At 38.4% G+C, this 21,927-nt stretch overlaps 1 protein-coding gene across 4 annotated transcripts in view; it reads right to left on the bottom strand.

Moving 5' to 3' along the window:
• ANO5 (anoctamin 5) overlaps positions 1-21,927 on the bottom strand; it is a 72,849-nt gene that overhangs the window by 7,934 nt on the left and 42,988 nt on the right. For 2 of the 4 annotated variants that reach the window (XM_083350708.1, XM_083350709.1), the window contains 16 exons: positions 21,320-21,388; positions 19,433-19,717; positions 17,340-17,453; positions 16,358-16,473; positions 15,293-15,427; positions 14,870-14,975; positions 14,722-14,782; positions 13,748-13,899; positions 10,912-10,989; positions 10,400-10,474; positions 9,519-9,741; positions 8,481-8,650; positions 7,243-7,340; positions 6,677-6,807; positions 1,296-1,501; positions 168-349 (listed from right to left, as the gene is read on the bottom strand). In XM_083350708.1, coding sequence (XP_083206834.1) covers positions 168-349; positions 1,296-1,501; positions 6,677-6,807; positions 7,243-7,340; positions 8,481-8,650; positions 9,519-9,741; positions 10,400-10,474; positions 10,912-10,989; positions 13,748-13,899; positions 14,722-14,782; positions 14,870-14,975; positions 15,293-15,427; positions 16,358-16,473; positions 17,340-17,453; positions 19,433-19,717; positions 21,320-21,388 — 2,201 coding nt within the window. The remainder of the gene's footprint in view (positions 1-167; positions 350-1,295; positions 1,502-6,676; positions 6,808-7,242; positions 7,341-8,480; positions 8,651-9,518; positions 9,742-10,399; positions 10,475-10,911; positions 10,990-13,747; positions 13,900-14,721; positions 14,783-14,869; positions 14,976-15,292; positions 15,428-16,357; positions 16,474-17,339; positions 17,454-19,432; positions 19,718-21,319; positions 21,389-21,927) is intronic. The other 2 variants (XM_083350710.1, XM_083350711.1) reach the window with 2 other exon arrangements.

Raw genomic sequence — 21,927 nt, 5'->3', positions numbered from 1 at the left:
CTTGTCTGCAATCATCTCCACTGTCACACAACTGATGGCTAGATAGCTCATAAAGATGTTAAAAGAATACATGTATAAAGATAATAAAATCACAACTGATATTAAAAAATGTATAATTATTATGACTATATCAGCATGAAGCATAAAATGGATGAATTACAACTAACCTGCAACTGGTAAATTTGCCTGGGTTCTGTTCAGGTCTGTTTTTTTCAGGAAAATCTGAAATTTGGAATACTGAAAGGCTATTATTAATGTATCCAGACATGGGTAAGTCAGGATCCACAAAATAGGCATAATAGTATACCAATCGAGGAATCATATCAGATGTGAAGGCTACAATAAACGCCTGCAAGAAACAATTGGTTATTTATGTTAATTTAGATATATCTTTGTATGTTCTATGCATGCTGATTAACTACTGGGTGACAAAAGATAAATTGGTTTACATTTAGATATACTGCATGTCTTGTCTATGTTAATCTCTCAAAGTGGCCAAAACTAGTGACATTAAAGATTTAACAGATTTTGTCCACATGTACTCATACTTGGCATTAGTGACCTAAAATAATCACACCAGGTGCAAAAGAAAACCAATAACTTCACAAGCATGAAATAAATCCAATTTAATTTTAAAAGCCTAAGAAAACACAAAAGATCGTTTCCAGCTTCAAGGACATTCAAGTAGGAGATTGATGAGCTCTGTCCTCAAGTGATTTTCACAGTGGTTGGAGAGATAACTTAACTCTTGTTTGCTAACAGTGTTAGTATTAATTTTAACTTTGTGTCTTGGTATTTTACTTCTGTTATTTCCCTGAGCATCTAACTGAACATAAAAGTGGATACAAGCTGTATCAAACTGTGATAATATTTCTGAGTCATTAAAAACAGAAGCAAGAGCTTAGACCTTCTTTTTTAACGGAAGCAAAAAAATAAGGTATGATTTATTCGTGAATAAAAAAAGTGTTGTTGAAGTTAAATGTATCTAGGTGTAAACCTTGTGATGTAGATTTGTTTCTGTAAGGAAACCTGATTTTGATGGAATATGCTTATTAGTCAAAGAACTGAAGCCTTGGGAATGTCAGATATCAACTCCTAGTTCGCCTTTTCTCAGGGAAGTACTGGACCAGCAGCATCAGAAAAACCACAGATTGCTTATCTCAGGGTTAATCACTTTTTAGAATTAGAACAAGAAATTATTAAAATAAGAAATTAATAAGGACACTTTTTAAGATCTAATTGTCCCAAGTGCTCTTATTAATAGTTTTGGCTATTGTTTGTCTTTGTTTACTTACGTTTGTGACAACGGATAAGATAGCCATCCCATTTAAGATTTCTTGCCAAATTCCTATGCTATGAGCTTTGGCTGCCACAGGCCTCCGAAACTGGGTTGTAAGTTTCCAAGAATCAACTCTAATCTCCAAGATGTTGTTCATCAGAGCAAGCAGGGGTGCCAAAGGAAAAGAGGCCACAAACAGAGTAATAAATCCGAACTGAATAACTATATGGATAGAAAACAGCAGATGAACAATTGAATGAAACCTATGAAAAGTTATATTTGAGAATCATATACTTAATACCATTAGAAACATTCATGAATAATCAACAGGTTTATAATCCTATACGAAAAGCAATTATGAGATGTGCAAAAATATTTTGATCTTGAAGTAGGACCCACTGTTCTGACCTCAAAAAAGTATTCCACCTTCCAAGTATCCTATTTAATGTTGAAATACTTTTTAAAGCTCCAGAAAATATGTAATCGCACTAAAATAGATGATGTTAAGTTAGCAATAGTTATTTATGAATGAAATGTATACTGAGTGGAACTTAAAACTTATGTACTATAGATTGAAATTTGTATTTATTTATTTAATCAATTAGATTAGATTAAATTAAATTAGCAATAAGAATGATTAGGGGCTGGAGGCTAAAACAGATAAAGAACGAATACAGGAATTGGGTATGTCTAGTCTAATGAAAAGGACTAGGGGAGATATGATAGCAGTGTTCTGGTACTCGAGGGGCTCCTATAAAGATGGGGGTGGGGTGTCAAACTATTTTCCAAAACATCAAAAGACAAGGCAAGAAACAATGGCTGGAAACTAACCAGAAAGAGAAGCAACCTAGAACTAAAGAGAAAATTCCTAACGGTTACAGTAGTCAACAAATGGAATAGCTTGTCTTCAGAATTTGGGGGTTCTATGTTCTATTTATATGCCATCCAACTCTCCATATAAAGTGACTTCAGACAGATATTTGATTTCAACGTAGTTTAACATTTGTTCTACGAAAAATGTAACATTTTGATGAAAAGCAACATCATTAGCATAATTACCCAGAACATCTGCTTACCACTGACTAAACCAAAACCCATTACATGAGGAGGAACATGTTCTGTTTCTCCAGTCATATATGCATATTCACGTTTTATTAGGTTTATTATTTTAAACTGTACATTGTAAAATTCTTTAGGGCAGAATTTTCAAATCCTTGCTCTTTTCATTGTTTCCAGTTTCCTGTACCATCCAGATGTCTAGACCTCATTCCTTAGCCAACATTTCTACTGCTTAGCTCTTCTTGTTGATGTCCACACATTTGGAGGGCAAAGATTAAGGAAGGGTATTTTGTACTTTGAGAAACCATTCACTCTGCTGCATAAACAAACAGAAATGTTGAAGCTGCCCTGAGTTTATGTTATTAATTGCTCTTGCTGCATCCTCACTAAAAATATATAGACCTCTGTTTTCTTAACTCTGAGTGCCTCTGTGTGGCCAATCCTGGCAATATAGAAATAAAATGCCATTATCAAGGACATTTTTCTTTATTATGAAAGATTCTCTTTCTTAAAAAAAATTACATCTTTAATGGACTGGTTTGAAAACATTTCAGATGCTTTGCTTTCTGCTTTCAACATCTAAATAGCTTAAATAAGGCACAATACAATAGCCAGATCAACATTTTTAAACACTTGTTCAGGCAAAAATACAATGTAAGTTCTCTTTCTTTTTTAACACTCATCTTCCTTTTGAACAAATTGCATCATTGAACTGCTGTATTTCAAAGCATGAGAATCACCTCAGCAAATTTCATTTATACCAGGGGTCGGCAACCTAAAAAAGAAAAAGAGCCACTGGGAACCGGTTCCATCACAAATTAAAAAAAGAGGGAGCCGCGTGCGTGTGTCCATGCACGCGCATGCGCAAAAAGGTTTTTTGCGCATGCGCGGACGCACGCGGCTGCCATTTTTTAAAAAATGAGATGGAACCGGTTCCCGGTTGCCTGATGGCGACGGCCCGTCTGCAAAGCTGCCGCTTTCGGCAGCTTTGCAGACGGGCCGTGGCAGCTTCCGCAAAGAGCGGCGCCCCTGCCCATTCCAAGAGGTGCGCGCGCACCTCTCCGAACGACCGGAGGTGCGCGCGTACCTCCGCGCGAATGGGCAGCGGTGCCGCTCTTTCAGGAAGCCCGCCGCGGCCCGTCTGTGAAGCTGCCGAAAGCGGCAGCTTAGCAGACGGGCCGCGGCAGCTTCCGCAAAGAGCGGCGCCCCTGCCCATTCCGAGAGGTGCGCGCGCACCTCTCCGAACGACCGGAGGTGCGCACGTACCTCCGCGCGAATGGGCAGGGGCGCCGCTCTTTGCAGAAGCTGCCGCGGCCCGTCTGCTAAGCTGCCGCTTTCGGCAGCTTCACAGACGGGCCGCGGCGGGCTTCCTGAAAGAGCGGCACCGCTGCCCATTCGCGCGGAGGTACGTGCGCACCTCCGGTCGTTCGGAGAGGTGCGCGCGCACCTCTCGGAATGGGCAGGGGCGCCGCTCTTTGCGGAAGCTGCCGCGGCCCTTCTGCTAAGCTGCCGCTTTCGGCAGCTTCACAGACGGGCCGCGGCGGGCTTCCTGAAAGAGTGGCACCGCTGCCCATTCGCGCGGAGGTACGCGCGCACCTCCGGTCGTTCGGAGAGGTGCGCGCGCACCTCTCGGAATGGGCAGGGGCGCCGCTCTTTGCGGAAGCTGCCGTGGCCCGTCTGCTAAGCTGCCGCTTTCGGCAGCTTCACAGACGGGCCGCGGCGGGCTTCCTGAAAGAGCGGCACCGCTGCCCATTCACGCAGAGGTACGCGCGCACCTCTCCAAAGGTTTGGGGAGGTGCGCGCGCACCTCCGCCCATTCGGGGAGGTGCGCGTGCACCTCTCCAAACGGGCGGTGCCACTCTCCATTTGGAGAGGTGCGCGCGCACCACTGCCCGTTGGAAGAGGTGCGCGCGCACCGGGCGGCTGGGAGCCGCAAGAGACGGCTCAAAGAGCCGCATGCGGCTCCGGAGCCGCAGGTTGCCGACCTGTGATTTATACCTATTAAATTGTATTTGCCTCCCTGTAATTAGAATTCAAACTCAAGACTACTTATTTTCACAGTGGCAGCTTTAATGAAAGAGCCATGAAATGAATGAGTCAGTGTCCCGATTGTTCACTGAGTAATTTAAATAAGACCTAGTTTAGTTATTCTCCCACTCACTCTTGCGGTGCACAATTTTTTATTGGATGTTATTATTTTATTAACCTATGTTAATGTACCAGCAGTTCACCATCCATGTTGTACAGACCATACAGAAACCAAATCTCTTTCATGAACAACATTCAGGTAACCAGACATTCATTTGGAATATTAATTCCCTTTCCAGGGTCATCCCCTAACTTCTTCAGCTTTCTTCCTAGAACTTCATAGTCTGCAGAGTGTAAGTGTAGCTGCTTAGCATTCATCCCTTTGTGGGCGAGTAGATGTAGGCATCTTCCAGTTGGCTTTATGAGCCTCGGATCTGTCTTCCTGTTTTTCACTTTATCTTGTCTCAAACTTATATTGCCGCCTATCCTACAAGAAGTGACTCTGGGTAAAGGTAAAGGTAAAGGTTCCCCCGCACATGCGTGCTAGTCGTTTCCAACTCTAGGGGCCGGTGCTCATCTCCGTTTCATAGCCAAAGAGCCAGCGCTTGTCCGAGGACATCTCCGTGGTCATGTGGCCGGCATGACTAGACACCAAAGGTGCACGGACCGCTGTTACCTTCCCACCGTAGTGGTCCCTATTTTTCTACTTGCATTTTTACGTGCTTTCGAACTCTGGGTAGCACACAACAAATTAGTGTTTCTCCAATGTTACTTCTTAATGTGTGTGTGTGTGTGTGTGTGTGTGTGTGCGCACACACACACACATATACATACATACATACATCATTTTCCCTTAAAATACTTAATTTTTTTGAAAACTAGTGCTCTTTGTATTACAGGTAGTCCTTGACTTATGATCATAATTGAGCCCAAATAAGTGAAATATTTGTTAAGCAAATTTTGCCTCATTTTACCATCTTTTGTGCTACAATTGTTAAGTGAATCACTGCAGTCGTTAAGTTGACAACACAGTTGTTAAGCGAATATGGTTTCCCCATTGCTTGTCAGGTCACAAAAGATGATCACACGATCCCGGGACATTACGTCCGTTATAAATATGAGTCAGTTGCCAAGCACTCTAATTTTAATCACGTGACCCTGGGGATACTGTAACTGTTGTAAGTGTGAAAAACAGCTGTAAGTCACTTTTTTCAATGCCGTTGTAACTTTGAATGTTCACTAAATGAACTGTTGTAAGTCGAGGACTACCTGTAATTTCCTTTAGAATATCAGACTGTTTAAAACATGAAGATGAGTGTGACAATTTTTTTCTTCTCCATTTGGAAATCAGGATTGCTAGGAATAATTCCCCCACTCCCTAGACTGGAGGTCCCAACCTTTTGGGCACCAGGGACCGGTTCCATGGAGAGAGGTTTTTCCACAGACCAGAGGGTGCCTGGTTTTGTGTGCTGCCTGCATCCCACAGATGGGGCTTTGCTTGTTTGTGTGGACCAGTTGCTGGCATGCTGCGGCCCGGTACCGGTCCCCGAATCAGGGGCTGGAGACCCCTGCCCTAGGAGTCAGTATGAAACTGCTGTCCCAGTACCACAGCAGTGCAAAAACTCTGAACATTTTCTGGGGAAAAAAAGGAGCAGCACTGCTAGAACCCCCAAAGGTCCATGGAATCGAATCCCACAACCATTTAGATAAAATAAGATAAGATCATCTTTATTGTCTTTTTTTTACTGTGGGCACAATGGCACACATCAAAAATGAAATTTAGTCGCCCGCTCTCAAAGTGAAACACGTGTACAAATGAGGTAGTCCTCATTTAAAGACCACAGTTAGGACTGACAACTTGGTTATTCAGCAAAGTGGTCACTAAGTTAAAACCGTAAGTGCTCTTACAATCTTACTTCACCTCTCCTTTGCTTCACAGACTTCCAAAGGTGGTAAATGTAAGGATGGCGCACAATTTAGCTTTTCATCCCTTTCCTAGCTATAAATTAAAGGAGGCAGCTGCTAAACAAAGATCAGCTGTACGTCTTGTCTATATACAGGGCCACTTTGCAGATATTTTTGAGTTGGGCGGCACCTAAATTTAAATACTTAATTGCATAGATAAACAAGAAATACTCAATAAAGAACAGATTTATCCCCTCTTTACCCAAAGAACAAGTCAAAGCTGCCAAAGGTGTGGGCATGTGTGAAATGCTCTGAATGCATGCCACATTTCAGCCAAGAGAAGTGAGCTCGCAGGTCATCCTTATCCACTACACAATGCTAATTGTCATGGTCTTTTCTGCTTACCCATTTCTAGGTATTCGTAGAAGAGACCCAATGCACCAAAGCTCTGCAAATCATGGTCCTGCTCCCATCGACTGTATAAATTCTCTGGGTTGTGTTTCGCCTTCCGACGACCCCACCAATTACAGATCCAGCTAAACAATGGACGGGGGGGGGGGAGAGAGAACCAGTAATCACTATTATAGTAGCTTAAAAAAAAGCAAAATGATATAATTCAATGAATTGACACCACATGTATTTTCAATTGTAAAGTATTTTCCGAAATATCTGCTATAAAAATTACCATGAATTTCTCATGTTGGGTTAGAGAGAGTTACACTCTAAATCCCATGATTACGTCTAAGTGGAACTGAACAGCAGAGACGCTGTGTCAGTTGTCCTTAAGATATACCAGGGTTGTCATCTGAAAACCTGAGGTACTATAGTAGTGTCAAGATACCTGTGAAGATTGCGTTGATATGGATTCATTAAACTTAAGCTGAAGGAGATGGCAGAATTCACCAAATATTCAATTAGCTCTGACTGTCTTTTTAAGTACACAAATAACTCAGTATTAAGATATTACTCACGGGACTATGGCTTCTTGAATATTACCCCAGATCTGTTTGCCAGCCATGACAATGGTGAGCTGGGTGGTCAGTTCTATCAAGCATCCTGCAGGATCACACTGGTAAAGAAATAGAACAAAATGCAGTTTGGTATGCCTCAATAGTGATGGGGACATGCCTAACACAGGAGTTATTTCAAAACCAATAGATGTGGGCAGCTTGCTTTCTTCTCTCAACGACATGAAGAAAAATATCTCTCCTGGCTTAGCTATCAAATGTTAGATGTTAGCCTTCCATAAAGCTTTAAAGACCTGGCTATGCTCCTGAGCCTGAGACAATACATGTGTCAAAGACACAACCTTCTGGCTATATTGTTAAGGCAAGGCCAGATGCCTTGCTTTGAATGTATTCGAATTAGATGTTTCAATGTGGTTTTTTTTTGTTTTCAATGTTTTTACTGTTTTTATTCTTTTTGAAATGTTTAAAAGATTTTAACTGTAATATGTTTCTGGATTGTGAACTGCCCAGAGTCATTTGTTCAGATGGGAGGGCTATACAAATCAAATCAATCAATTAATAAAAAAGACTTATCAGTAGAGAGATTTCACAACTCATGTCAAGGAGATGCTATTTGCTACTGCATTCATAATGTGCCTTAACCTCACCACTAGTTATTTGTATGCAGTCATAAAAAAATTGTTTGGCAGTTATTTTTTTAAAAGATGAGGACATATAAATACGATAGAGCCAGGTCAAGGGGTATGCATGCTACACCAATAACCCATACACAAAGATGTGTTATATTTGTTTGTCTATTTGGTTGTATGTACACACAATTTTCCCTCTCTGCCTCCACTGTACTCTGCCTATTTTATCTTTTAGTTTTCTTCCCCATGCAAATCTTCTGAGCTCCTATTCTTGTCCTCATTAATGCAGATTTCTAATTCAGGAAAGAAACTTGTTCCCAAAATGTTTTGTCAGCCTTGCAGATGTTGCCTTTAGAATTTCTACATCATGTTGAATTTATAGAAAAAAAATAACATAAGGTCTATTAGCCTTCCATCCTCAAGATATAACTTTAGAAATATGCTCAATAGGTTATCTTTTTAATTTTTAGTAAATATCAGATTTATATCTGTGAACTTTCTCTCTTTAAAAAATATTTTTCCCATTATGTTTAGTTTTCTATACTTCAAACCAAGGTATTTAGAATGATGGGCAATTTTTCCTAAAAATTCATTTTAAAAGTTATTACATACCTCTTCATTTCTCCAGCGATTGAACATGTATGTATAAGAACCAGGGTATCCTACAAACTTCCCTTTGAAAAAAGCTACATAGAAGCATGAAGAGTAGTAGTTGACAAACTGAAAGAGGAACATCTTCATAGTAAGTCTGTTTTCATATTCATAGTGGGTTCTTGGTATTTCTGCAAGATAAAATAAACAAGGATTTAATTCTCTTTATATCATGTAGAGCATTAATGTTTATGAAGCCTCCGGAATATGACAATAGGCTTCAATATTACAAAGTTTGTTTCTCTAAGAGAGCATTTGTAGAGCTATGAATCTACTTAGGGTCACCATGTATGAGTTGGGTGGTCATATAAATTTGCTTAATAAATAAAATAAATTATCTTTTGCCCACAGAGTGTAATATGTACAGAACAAGGTAACAAAATTGATGTCATTCCTAGGTGATTTAACTAGCATAGAATCAATTTGTGGAAGTAAATACTTGTATCCTGTTTCTTTTATACAGAATATAAATATAAACAAAGCTCTCATTTATTCAAGCAAAATAATATTTGAGAGACATTTCATGAAGAACTTCCTTGCCTTTTGTCAAGAGAAAGATATTGTAATCATGAGATAACAGAAGCAATTTTGCCCAAGTAACCTCCTGAGAGCTCCATTTGCAGTCAGATAAAATTATTATTAACACTGTTAACCCCACAGCTCTTAGGAAGGTACAAGCTAAGAATTAGCAATCACACAGCTGGAATGCAAGTAAGATCATCTAAGAGCAAAGAAGCCATAAGGGATAAAGTAGCCTTCTTCAAACTGCTGCCATTCTCCAGATAAGTTGGATTATAAATTCCATCATTCTCTGAAAGCAAGGCTAATAGGGCCCAAGGCTGGGGATACCTGACATAAAGCAAGAACCCCAAAGTATTTTAGGCTGACAGAAAAGTTTCTGCAAGTTCTATTTTCATGTGCTGATGATTTCAGCCTATGTAGCAGAGGGGCAAAAAAATTGTAGAGGGTGTAAGCTTAGCCATCATGCAACATACCTACCCATATCTGTGATCCAGATGGCTATCCTCTCATATAGGAAATTCAGTATCATAATGATGACAAAATTGAGGAATGATGCAGTGACTGACGTTGCCAGTTGTGGTGTCAACAAACCTCGAATGGGTTGCAGGGTTTCTGTGTTCTCCATGATGCTGGCAAAAGCAGCATAGACTGCAAGGCGGTAAACTATCACAGCTATCATGCTTGCTATGATTAAAGAGATCTGAGATAACCACATAAATTAGACTACTTAGGATTTGAAACCAGAGAAATTAATGTTTCATGCAAACTGCACATTGTGAATAAAATTTTAGAAAGTTCTATCAAGAATATTTTTCCAGTGCATATGTCCGCCTCCACAATGGAAGCAGATCACTTGTTTTTTCTTTTAGTTTTAAGTAAAAAAAATATTTCTGTTATTTTCTCCTTTCTATTCAGAGAAGAATTAAGCATGCAGTTCTTCATCTTTGTGCTAAGGACATATGTATCTGTAATATTTATTTTTTAATTAATTTTAAACATGCCATGCACATTCATATAAAGCATGCCAGTGCAATTCTATCACATAATCCTAATAATATTATGTAGCTGTAGTAGTAACGTAAGTAGCAAAGGTAAATTTGAAGGAAGTGTCATCAATAATTACACAATATTTAAAACTGGATGGGGAGGAGATAACTTAAGCCATATATTATGTATTCATTGTGTACTTTGCATGATAGCAGGAAAATAAAACTGGAAAATATTAGTTAAAGATACTGGAAGCAACAAGCATGAGTGAAAGTAATCCAGAAGCAAAGAGGGTGATTCTTGCATGTTAAAAATTCAAGCTTAAAAAGTGATCAGTGTCATGTTAGAGTGATGAATCTAAAAGAGCTCACCCAGAACAACACTGTAGTTCCTGAGATGCAGAACCGTATAGCCTGGCTAGTTAGAGGTAAATAAGGCTCCAGCTCCTGAAACAGTCAAGCAAGCACAGCACTTTTCACCACCCGCAGTCACAGTTGTACGTAGATCACTGCAGAAAGCAACCTCAAACATTATGAGAAAGCAAATCATGTAACCCCTCCCTAACAAATGCGTAAAATGGCACATTTCCTCTTTTGGGGAAAAAGCAGGAGTGGAACACTGAATGAGATGTTGCTCATTTACCAAGTTATCCATTTATCCATTTATTTATTTAATTATGACTTTATGAACAAAACATTGCTACTTGAAAGTTGAGAGCAGATTTCTTTTCAATTGTCAATATTAATTGTTCAGCAAATTGTTCAGTAGATACTCCCATTCATCACTCCATATTCTGATGCTTTTTTTTGCCCCACTTGAAGAAATGGCTTGTTTTATTAGTTTTGCCACTCTAAGCTGCAGCAGTTGTGCAGCCCTCTCTTACCCAAAACAATACTCCACAGTACAACAAACTCAGTTTTCCATAGTCATGAATGCTCTTCCTCTTAAACAGTTCTATCTCCTAAAACATCAGTCAAAAAAGGAATAGTTAAAGAATGAAAATCAATTGATTTTAACGGGATTTTGGACTGGTTAAAATAATCATGGCTTGGTTTGCAAAGAAATGCACAAACCTCTCGCCTGTGCACTGTACACAATCCTTCACAAGTTTTATTTCTGGAAGGGAAGGATTCCAAAGAGTGGATGAAAAAGTCAATTCTGTACGCAGTTATCATGTTTGCTCACATAGATCCAATGTGTTCTTATACACAAATTAACAGAGGCATATATCTTTCATTTCCCAAACAGGTCTTCATCATTGGCAAATTATAACCAGTTTTAATTAGCAGACTGTAAATACATACTGTCAAAATATCTTAACTGCCTTACCAGGCAGATACAGTGCTAGGTGTCCCTTCAGCCACTTGGGCTTTCAGAGACAATGACAATTCTATGAAAAAAGAGAGGGAGAGAGAGAGAAAAAGAGAGAGAGAGAGAGAGAGAGAGAGAGAGAGAGAGAGGGAGAGAGAGAGAGAGAGACAGAAACAGAGATGGGCTAAGATTCTGTGGGACTGCCTTAGAGGCAAGCATGTATTGCCCAATCAAGTAAATATTATGATATAGACAAGGACCAGAAGATAGATGTGGGATAGATTTAGCAGTGCTAAGTGACAGCAACCTCAGGAAGAAAGAGTAGGAGAAGCTAGAGAAGTACCAGGTCTGAAGGAAGAATTAAGATGTGGAAAGTAAAGACCAAAGTGATCCCAGTGGTAGTAGAGCAACTACTGGGACTGTGACCCTTGCAATAGATCCTAGGATGTATATGCTTCTCTGTTCAGAAAAGTGCAATGTTAGAGCAGCTAAAATACTGTGCAGAACTCTCAAACTCCCAGGCCTCTAGTAGAGGACCTCAGATTGAGGAGGACGCATATCATCCATAGGGGTGAGAAGGGAATTTTATAAATAATGGATCAGGATGCAGCCACAGAACTCCAAATTTACCAAGATTGTTTTTATTTCCTGACTGAGTAGAAATATATATATGAAAGAATAGGATTTTGAGTGGGTGGGGGCAACCTAACTGGGCAGGAATATTTGTGAAAAGGATCTATATTCTTGCTCACACCAAGTTAAACGTGAGCAAGCAATGTTATGTAACTATTAAACATGGCAAATGCTACCTTGGGGTGGACACTATTTTGAAGAGGTTATTGTTATTGTTACACTATTCTCTGCCCTGGTTGCAATATTGGGTCTAATCCTGGACATGACACAAGCATGTTGATGAGCTGAATAAAGTTCAAGACAGGGCTTCCAAGATGGCAAGCATCTTGAAAAATAAGACCTATGAAAAGCAGTTTAAAAAACACTGTTTCACAGAAAGCAAGTGGAGTTCTATATTTCCCTCGAGAGCAGAACCAGAACAATGGATTAACATTGTAAGAAAGTAGGTTCAGAATAGACGTAAAGAGGACTTCCTAATTGTGGAGGAAGCCTCAAATGAAATAATGAGTTATTTTCTTATTGGATGTCTTCAGAGAAATAAAAGAACTGAGAAACAGACCTAGATAGCTAAAGTAATAATGCATTTATTTCAGCCAGAATTGAGCCCCACAAGCCAGCTGCATCCACTTAACCATGATCCACAGAGACTGAAAATGAATATTCAGTTTCTTAGCTGGCAAAAATATACCATGCTTTTGGACTGCATCAATAATAACTATCACACAAAAGTGGAAAAAGCAGCGCTACAAATATCCCAAATTAGTTGGTGCCAATGATACCCCTATAGCAGAATTTCTTTAGATTTAGAAAGCTAGCAAGTCAGGGGAAATATTAACTAGAAACTTTATTCCTAATATTATATCTCCCCAAATTAAGGCTTTACTTTATAGCAGCAAAGTAGCATGAAAATGAAAACTAAATCTGCATAATTCTTTCTGAATAGCTGAACCAATTTCAAGATCACAGTAAATTAGATAAACATGTTAATGCATGTTCCTAGGAAAATGCTATATGGGAAAAGCCTGATAAATCCAGGTACCCCGTTATCAGAGTCTCAGACAATAAACTAAGTGCTGATGTTTAAAATGAACTTGCATTTTAACAACTATATAATTGTAAAACCTGGAACAAATGTGTATTCCTAGCTGGCATATTAAACTGAACTACGGTGTTTCCTCAAAAATAAGACCGGGGCTTTTTTTTTTTCTTTTGCCTTCAAAAGAGGCAGCCAGTCCACTTCTTCTGGGGCCAAAGTTCTGCAGCTGCATTTTGCAGTCAGGCCTTTCCAGAAGGCCTAAGCAGCCGATACCGAGCTATGGATTCAATCCATAGCTTGGTGCTCAGCTGTTGAGGCCTTACAGAACCGAGCTATGGATTGAATCCATAGCTCAGTTCTCGGCTGCACAGGCCTTCCGGAAAGCCCTGTGACTGAAAAATGAAGGCCTAGCTGCAGAAGAGGTCTCAGAAGTGGGCTGGCAAGGAGATGCCTGGCAGCAAGATAAGTGGGTGTGCAGCCCCACCCCCGCCCTAGCTTGATTTTTAGGTGTGTGCCTCAACCCAAAACTAGGGCTTATTTTTGGGATATATTAGGCCCACCCCAAAAAATCAAGCTAGGGCTTATTGTTGGTGTAGGCCTTACTTTCAGGAAAACATGGTTGCATAGTAGGTCTTGAGAGCATATTCACATAAGGGTTCTCCAAAAAAGCTACCTAAAACTTATTAATTCCAGAACCTGCAAATGTTTTTTATCTTCTAAGTAAGCATAACAAAATTACCTGAGTTACTGGATTCTTCCTCTTTTGTGTACATTTTGCTTCATACTCTGGTCTAAGTTGGAGTTGCTGCTGTTCTTCCTCAAAATCAACTAAATCCCACTCATATTCAAGTCGAGCTTGTCTTCGCTTCCAAAATTCCAAGAAAAGTGTAACTACAATCAAAGGGGGTTAGGCAACACAGAATTAGCTAAACATATTTTGGGATAGCATAAAACCCTAATCTGAGATAGTATCTACTATTTTAGTAACATAGTAACAGAATAACAGACTTGGAAGGGACCTTGGAGGTCATCTAGTCCAACCCCCTGCTCAAGCAGGAGACCCTACACTATTCTGGACAAATGGCTGTCCAATCTATTCTTAAAACCTCCAGTGATGGAACACCCACAATTTCTGGAGGCAAGCCAGAAGTAGTAACTACTTATACAAACATTTATTTACAAAAAAGGTTGTTAATTATCTTATAGAAATTATTATTTTTTATTATAAATGTTGATATTATTATATCAATAGGACCTCAGCTGGTCAGAATTAACCAGTTGCATTAAAACACAACTAAAATGTTACTCATCTAATTCACTGAATTTCAGTTAATAAACATATTTAGGGAAAGACTGTGATGTTATAGATGTTCAGCATAAAGGGAAGAATACCATGCCTGAAACTCTGTCCCTATCAGTCAACTGACAGCAGTGGTTTAATTCAATTTTCCAGTTTTTTTTCAGACCAATAATGTTTAAAATTTGTCACAGTAGTACAACAAAGCTTTGTATCCTGAACAGCTTTTCTATAAATGGAATGGAGTCTGATCGAGCACAGAATATTTACATATCTATTTATTTTGTGGAATTTCTCTAACACCATTTAAATGTGAGAAGTGTACAAATCAAAACATAAAATCATCTCTGAATAAATAACTCTCAACTCCTTAAAATTAATTCTGAAAACATTAACAATAAAACAAGTATACTTACCCCAGATGCCCATAAATATTGCAAAAAAGAGGGTTGCCACATTGTCAAACAAATGGGAATACTAGAATTGAAAAACAGGCATTGTCCATTGAGTATACATGAAACAGTGTGTATTTTTGAAAATACAAATGCTGTAAGTGTTACAAACCTGTGAAGACTCACAAGTAGAATTCAATCTCCAGTAATCGCATTTTCGATCGCATAATGGACACATGATAATTTCACCACCAATATTGGGACTACATATTTCAGTGCTAAAGAGGATAGATAAAGATGGGGTGTATTTAATAAAACATATTTAAGGGATAATAGTGCTTGTATACAATCAGAATTAACCTCTGTCTTTCAATACATGGTAAGAAACTATATCTGAGCCATTTTTATGGCATAGGTTACAGTTTCTGCCACTGGATATTAAATTTATGTCAAAATATATGCAAATCAGCTCATCAGGTTAGGCCAGAATCCTTATCTAAAATCAGACATCTTTAAAAAAGAAAGTAAGAAATAAAACTTCATCATTAACCGATCAACGTAACTTAACTAATGTTGCTTTGTCAACTATATTTACCTGCTCATATTTTCATTCATTGTGAACAAACCATACAGAAAACAAATGAAGCCAACAACAGCTGCAAAGAACAGCATCTCAGTATAAAAACCCAGCCAGGCAAAATAGATTCCAATCTTCTCTCCGTAATATTTCCTGCAAGAAAATAATCCAAGAAAAACAAAGGCAAAGCTTAAAATAACAATAAAGGGCAAAATGTGGATATAATATTCTAAGACATATCTCAAAGGAACTTACTGTAAAATTATCCTCAGCTTATTCAACCCTGAATATTCTAATATTGGATCTCTCTCTCTCTAAAATATCTTGACTTATTTTCAAATGAGTTCTAACTATTTTACTCTGCATTTTCTTGGTCTTTTATATTAGGACTGCGCATGGTTCAAAATGTTTTGAAAAAATGGCAACACAGTAACTCTTCGATATCTACTAAAATAGCCATTTTTTAAAAGATTTCTATGTGAGCGTGAAAAAATATGGAATTGCTTTAAGGTGTTAACTCTACATTTGTTCCTCAACTTTGGCAGATTTAAGATACGTAGACTTCAACTCCCAGAATTCTCCAGCCATACTGCTCTTTACTCTTAAAGCAACTGCAGGGGTGTTTTTTTCAGACTTGTATGGAAGCTCAGAAAGAGATGGACAGAAACATGCTGTGCTCATATATGGTCAAAAGCATGTCTTCCAAATTATTTTCCAAGCATATACTGCTTGATTTTTTACATTATATTCCACATTTAAAGATATTGTTTATAAAAAGAAATACAGGCATGCAATATAGCATGTATTAGAGCCTGGAGGCACAGTAGTTAAAATGTAGTATTGCAGGCTGACTCTACCACAGGCAGAAGTTCGATCCTGATTGACTCAAGGTTGACTCAGCCTTCCATCTTTCCAAGGTCAGTAAAGTGAGATTTTCCCCCAGATTGTTGGGGACAAAATGCTGACTCTGTAAACTGCTCAGAGATTGCTATAAAGCGTTGTGAAGCGGTATATAAGTCTAAGTGATATTGCTATATTTCTGAAAGGCCCAACGGCCATTAATATATCAGAGAAATCATTTACCTGATAAGATCCAAGGGCTGTTCCTTGTAAAACCTAGGAAACCGGGCCCATTCCCTATGTAAGGTATATCTTTCATTTTCACACTTTGGATCATTTGACTTCTTCCAGTACTGACACTGAAATCAGCATGAAAAAAATAAAGAAGAAACAAATCAGCAAATAGCAACATATTTTCTCCAACAATACTATTGTAATATACAAAATAAATCTATGGGTGGTTCTATCTTTAACAGAGAGACATCTCCACATACAGAAATAGAATGTATTTATTTATTTATAGATCTATATGGCAGCTCAACGCAGACCATGTGATTCAGAAAGAAACAGACAAATGCGAATAAAAATAAATAAGAAAAGATCATACAATAGAGAAAGTGATATACATCTATGTAAATATAAAGTTGTGGAGAGAAGCAACATTCAGCTACTCATATAGTACGAGAAATGTTTATGTATTTGTTATTTAATATGAAATTTAGAGACTTTCTTCATCTTAAATATAGAGTTAAGTGATCCTGGATAATCAATGTAGGTAATAATTTCTTTTCAACTTTTCTGTGAGAATATCAGAATTAATAAGATTGTTCTCCAAGCTAATTATATGTGAATACACACACACACACACACACACACACATACACACACATAAACACAAAATACAAATCCTTGCAGTAAGCATTGCTTGCCAGCAGAGGGCAATAAAACACTAATCTCTAAACCCTAATGCTCTTATTACTTCATTCTACAATTATAAATGGATATTGTACTTTCTCTCCTCCGGATTTCACTTTTTCTGAGGTATTTTAGCATACATATATGCATTCACACATATTTAATATAAGCAATTCCATAATAATATTCACAATTACAAAAAACATTGGCCTATTAGAAGGCGAAGACAAATGTATCCAAATACAATTTACAGAGAAAGACAGGTTTCCTTCAGAAAATAGGCAAATGAATGAATGACTAAAATGCCTACATCATGAAGAGGGTAAGCAGAAGAGTAGGTGCCATTATTAAGAAGTCTTTTGATTCCAAACTTCCTCTTCCCTTCTTCTGTTCCATATGGGCACCTTGTTAAAATATAAAAAACCTAGAAGAGAGGGGGAAAGAACTTTAAAAATTTTAAATTTAAAATTATTGCCATATTATGTAAACTATGAGAATATATAGAATATATAGGCTTCAGCTGGTGCAGAATGCAGCTGCGCGAGTTGTTATGGGAGTTTCCTGATACTCCCATGTAATACCTCTTCTCCGTGAGCTGCATTGGCTTCCGGTTGCCCTCCGGGTGAGATTCAAGGTGCTGGTAATGACCTATAAAGCTCTAAATGGCTTGGGTCCGGATTATCTAAGGGAACACCTGCTGCTGGCATCAACTTCCCATCGTCCTGTGCGCTCCCACAGGGAGGGCCTTCTTAGGGTACCGCCGGTTAAGGAATGCCGGCGGGTTATCCCCAGGGGAAGGGCGTTCTCTGTGGGCGCGCCGGCCCTTTGGAACCAGGTTCCCATGGAGCTTAGGACCACCCCCGACCTTTGCTCATTTCGTAGGGACTTGAAAACTTGGTTTTTTTAGTTGTCTGGCCCAGACTGAGGGGTTTAAATTTTTAATTAATGGGGTTTTAATTAAGTTCAGGGATTAATTTAATCTTAGTTTTAATCGTTTTTAATTGTATATGATGTATTTTAACTTTTAATTTTCCCTGTAAACCGCCCTGAGTCCTACAGGAATAGGGCGGTATATAAATTTAAATATAAATAAATAAATAAATAAATAAAACTTTTCTTCATATTCTGGTGAAATTTGACATGTTAATTTTGATTGGTTAATGATACCACAGTAATTATTGTCATTAAACTTTAAGGCCTTTTCTTCTTACAGTTTACAGAGGAAACAAGTTTTCCCTAGGATAAATGTTGGCTTGCAGGAATGTTATGGCTTTTGCTGTTTAAGTCTTCCAGGTAGGTACCTAAACAACTGAACAGCAGCCCCACTGCCTTATGTTTTTCAATATCTTTCTGAAGAAGTAGAAAAAACAGTATGACTCTCCTACTAGGGATATACAGGTAGTTCTCGACTTACAACTACAATTAAGCCCAAAATTTATGTTGTTAAGCGAGACATTTATTAAGTGAATTTTGCCCCAGTTTATGACCTTTCTTGCCATGTTTGTTAAATGAACTGCTGCAGTTGTTAAGTTAGTAAAGTGGCTGTTAATTGAACCTTTCTTCCCCGTTGAAAGAAGGTCAGAAGGTCGCAAAATATGTGTTAGTTGCCAAGCATATGAATTTTGATCATGGGACCATGGGAAAGCTCTACTGGTCGTGTGAAAAATAATCTTTTTTCAGTGCCTTTGTAACTTTGAATGGTCACTAAATGAACTATTGTAAGTTGAGGACTACCTGTATTCATTTGACCACGTGAAGGTGTGTGCCTGTTACAACTCTGAAAAGTATCAAAGAGCTGGTTTGTTTGACGATGCTTCCTCCTTTAAAGATGGTTGGAGAAACCACACACTTCTGAAGGCCCAAGCCACTTTCATTTCCATTCCAATAATGGGGAAAGACAGGAAACACCTCCATGAAATGAACCAATAATATTGGCAAAGAACACCATCTTTGAAAAAAAACCACAATGCTCTGTCTACATCAGCAAGTCTAGAAGCTATGGCAGTGTTTTGGCAACACAGTAAGCCAGGAATTTGGCTGAGAAGCCTTTGCTTGACCCTGCTGATTTCTGCCATATTTGGGCCTTCGGCAATTGCTGAGTCATCCTTGTACTGTAATTCAGGGTGAGTCATGTCACTTAAATACAAAGGAAAGGCCCCTTCTGGCAAGGAAAAGAAAGCATATGCTGTTTTATGCTCAGGAAGCTTTTTCACAAATGATTCTGTATGACAAAACCAACCAAGCAACCAACCAACCAACCAACCAGCCTACCACAAGTCAACAACACTACAGCATTTAGGACATTTTGACAGCAGGCATGTTGTGCTAGCGCATGTACCCATCTAAGCCACAAACTGGCTTGTAGTATTGCACGATCACTGAACTGGTAAATGAAGTACTCACAATTCTGTTTCTGACAGATGGTGAGAAAAACGTATTCTCATCATCAATGAGGTACAATTCCTGTCTTTCTTTGCTAAATGGTGCTGTAAAGTAGTCCGGTTCAGGGTGCATCACAATCTCAGGTAGCCTAAATGGCCAGAATATGCAGTCCAATGGGTTCTCTACCATACAGGGAATATCATTCTCCTTGATGGGCATTTTGATGTTTAGCACTTCAGCGTAAGTGATCAGAATTTCCCACGGGGCGTGAATCTTCACAAAATACGTTTTGCCATTTTCAGATTCCTGCAAATGAAATGATAAAGGCTTATTTGTAAACTAAGCAATTTGCCCTCCAAAGGTATGGTGATGGCTACAGAGTTATGGAGATCATAATCCAGACCCCAGAGGGGGGGGCAAAAGATAAAGAAATTGGACATCTACCCTTTTTATCCCTATGTATAAATCGGGAAGGACAAAGTCCTCTGAATATTTCCAGCTCTATTTTTCCCCCAGCATGCACTGTTCTTGCTATTCTTCTAGGGCGATTCATCCATACTTGGATGAGGTTTGCAGCATTTCAGAAAGAGTCCAAAATGAACAATCCCTGGAACAGCCAGTCTGAAATCTATATATTTTGTGGGGGTGGGGGTGGGGGTAGGGAGGATGATCTAAAACATTCTGGGATTGAAAATAAAAATGTTCAGACAATTAGTGCTGATGTCCTCCTGTGGCTTTTAAGTGTATGCCCATAAAATACACATATAGGAAACAAGGACATCTCAATCCTAATGGGGTAAAAGCGGCTTCTAAAACATTTGTAAGAGTCATCTCTAGGTTTGCCATTTACTTCATTGTACTTTAGTAGTATCTGTTTTAGAATCCAAGGCAGAAAAAAATAGCTACACTTAAATGACTAAGATTTAAATTAATTATCACTAATTTCATTAGAATTATGGAAAATGGGGGAAAATAACAAAGACTAATTTTCGGCTATCCTGACGAGTATTGACCCTAGGAAATATACTTTTCATATGTATAAGACTTGAAATTATTTTCTTTTGATTGCATCCACAATCTGAACATAAATTCAGAGCCAGTTATTTGGGGGAAAAATTACTGATACATGGTATGTTACATATTTTATTTATTTATTTAGAGAATTTATACAGCCGCCCACTCACTTTCAGTGATTATGAGCAGCTCACCAAAAATAAGATATTAAGAATTGAGAACATTAAATAAGAGCAAATTAGTTAATAGCTAATACGGAGGTGGGGGGAGGGAGAAAAAGCAATCAACGTGTTAAGATTATTCTCAATTATCAGCTTTCCATCCTTCAAAACAAAAGCCAGAAAACATTTTTAAAAATGCCAGTTTTTGAAACGTAGTAATGTTCAACATTCCACTTCTTCTCTTTATGTTCAAATCTTTTTTGTCCATGCAGTTGCTGGTTATGTTTTTAGTTATTCCTATTTCTTTGAGATATTAGCAATACACTTGATGGTAAATGGACAGAATTTCATCCAGGAAAACAATACCTACAATCAGTTGCAACCTGCATGGAATTATCTGTTACCTGGGATAGACATAAAAGTATGATATAAAATGAAGCAATCTCCCATTAACAACAACAACAACCACAACAAAAGGACAGAACAGTAATGCATTTGTAAAAGACACAAATCAATTGTTGAAAGTACTCTTATGTACTACAGTTGCTTCAGGGAGGAACTTGTATTATTTTCTGATTACCATCTTTTATCTACAATGATGTTAGTATAAACAAATTAAACATGGTGTTCAGGAAGCAAAGAACCCACTGTCAGCTGTTTCTAGAGATTTTCATTGCCCCAATACTTTTAATCACACTGATTTTAATCAGTAACAATCTACTGTAATTCCTACCTTCTTATCTTCAGTTTCTAGTTCCAGACCTTTCTTTACTAGATTGTTTTCAAACATTCGCCTTCGATCCTGAAAAAAAAAGAAAAGCAGATGCTTACATTTTATTCAACCGACACGAGTTTTTAATATACATCAACTTCTAAACATAGTTCTTTTGCATCATCTTTGTGAATGATGAGTATAAAAACAAGTAAAATATTAAAACACATTGCTGACATTTTAATTTTGCTGGCAATAAATTACTGCAACAGGAATGAAGAAATGGGAATTCTTATGAATGGATTTGCATCAGGGACAACATTTTTCTTTCTTCTTTGTTCCCTTAATGAGTGTCTAGGTGTGGCTGACCTTGGAGCCAGTACATTGGTGTGGGTGCTATTGGACTACAGATATTTCTTACAATGGTACATTATGTTTTCCAACTAAAGGCTGCCGGGTCTACATTGTTTACATTTTTTTGTGTGCATGCATGTATGCCTTTAGATCAGTTTTGACAATTTCCTGGACATGCACGCAGGGTTTTGGGTCAAGATTTTTGGAAGTGGCTTCCTAGGGCTGAGAGAAAGCGACACAGCTGGCTTTGTGCTGATGGTCACAGTCTCCTGGTT

Source organism: Vipera ursinii (genome assembly GCF_947247035.1).
Source record: "Vipera ursinii genome assembly, chromosome: 1".
NCBI lineage: Eukaryota > Metazoa > Chordata > Lepidosauria > Squamata > Viperidae > Vipera > Vipera ursinii.
Note: the sequence above shows the minus strand (reverse complement) of the source record. Positions and strands in the feature narration are given on the sequence as shown.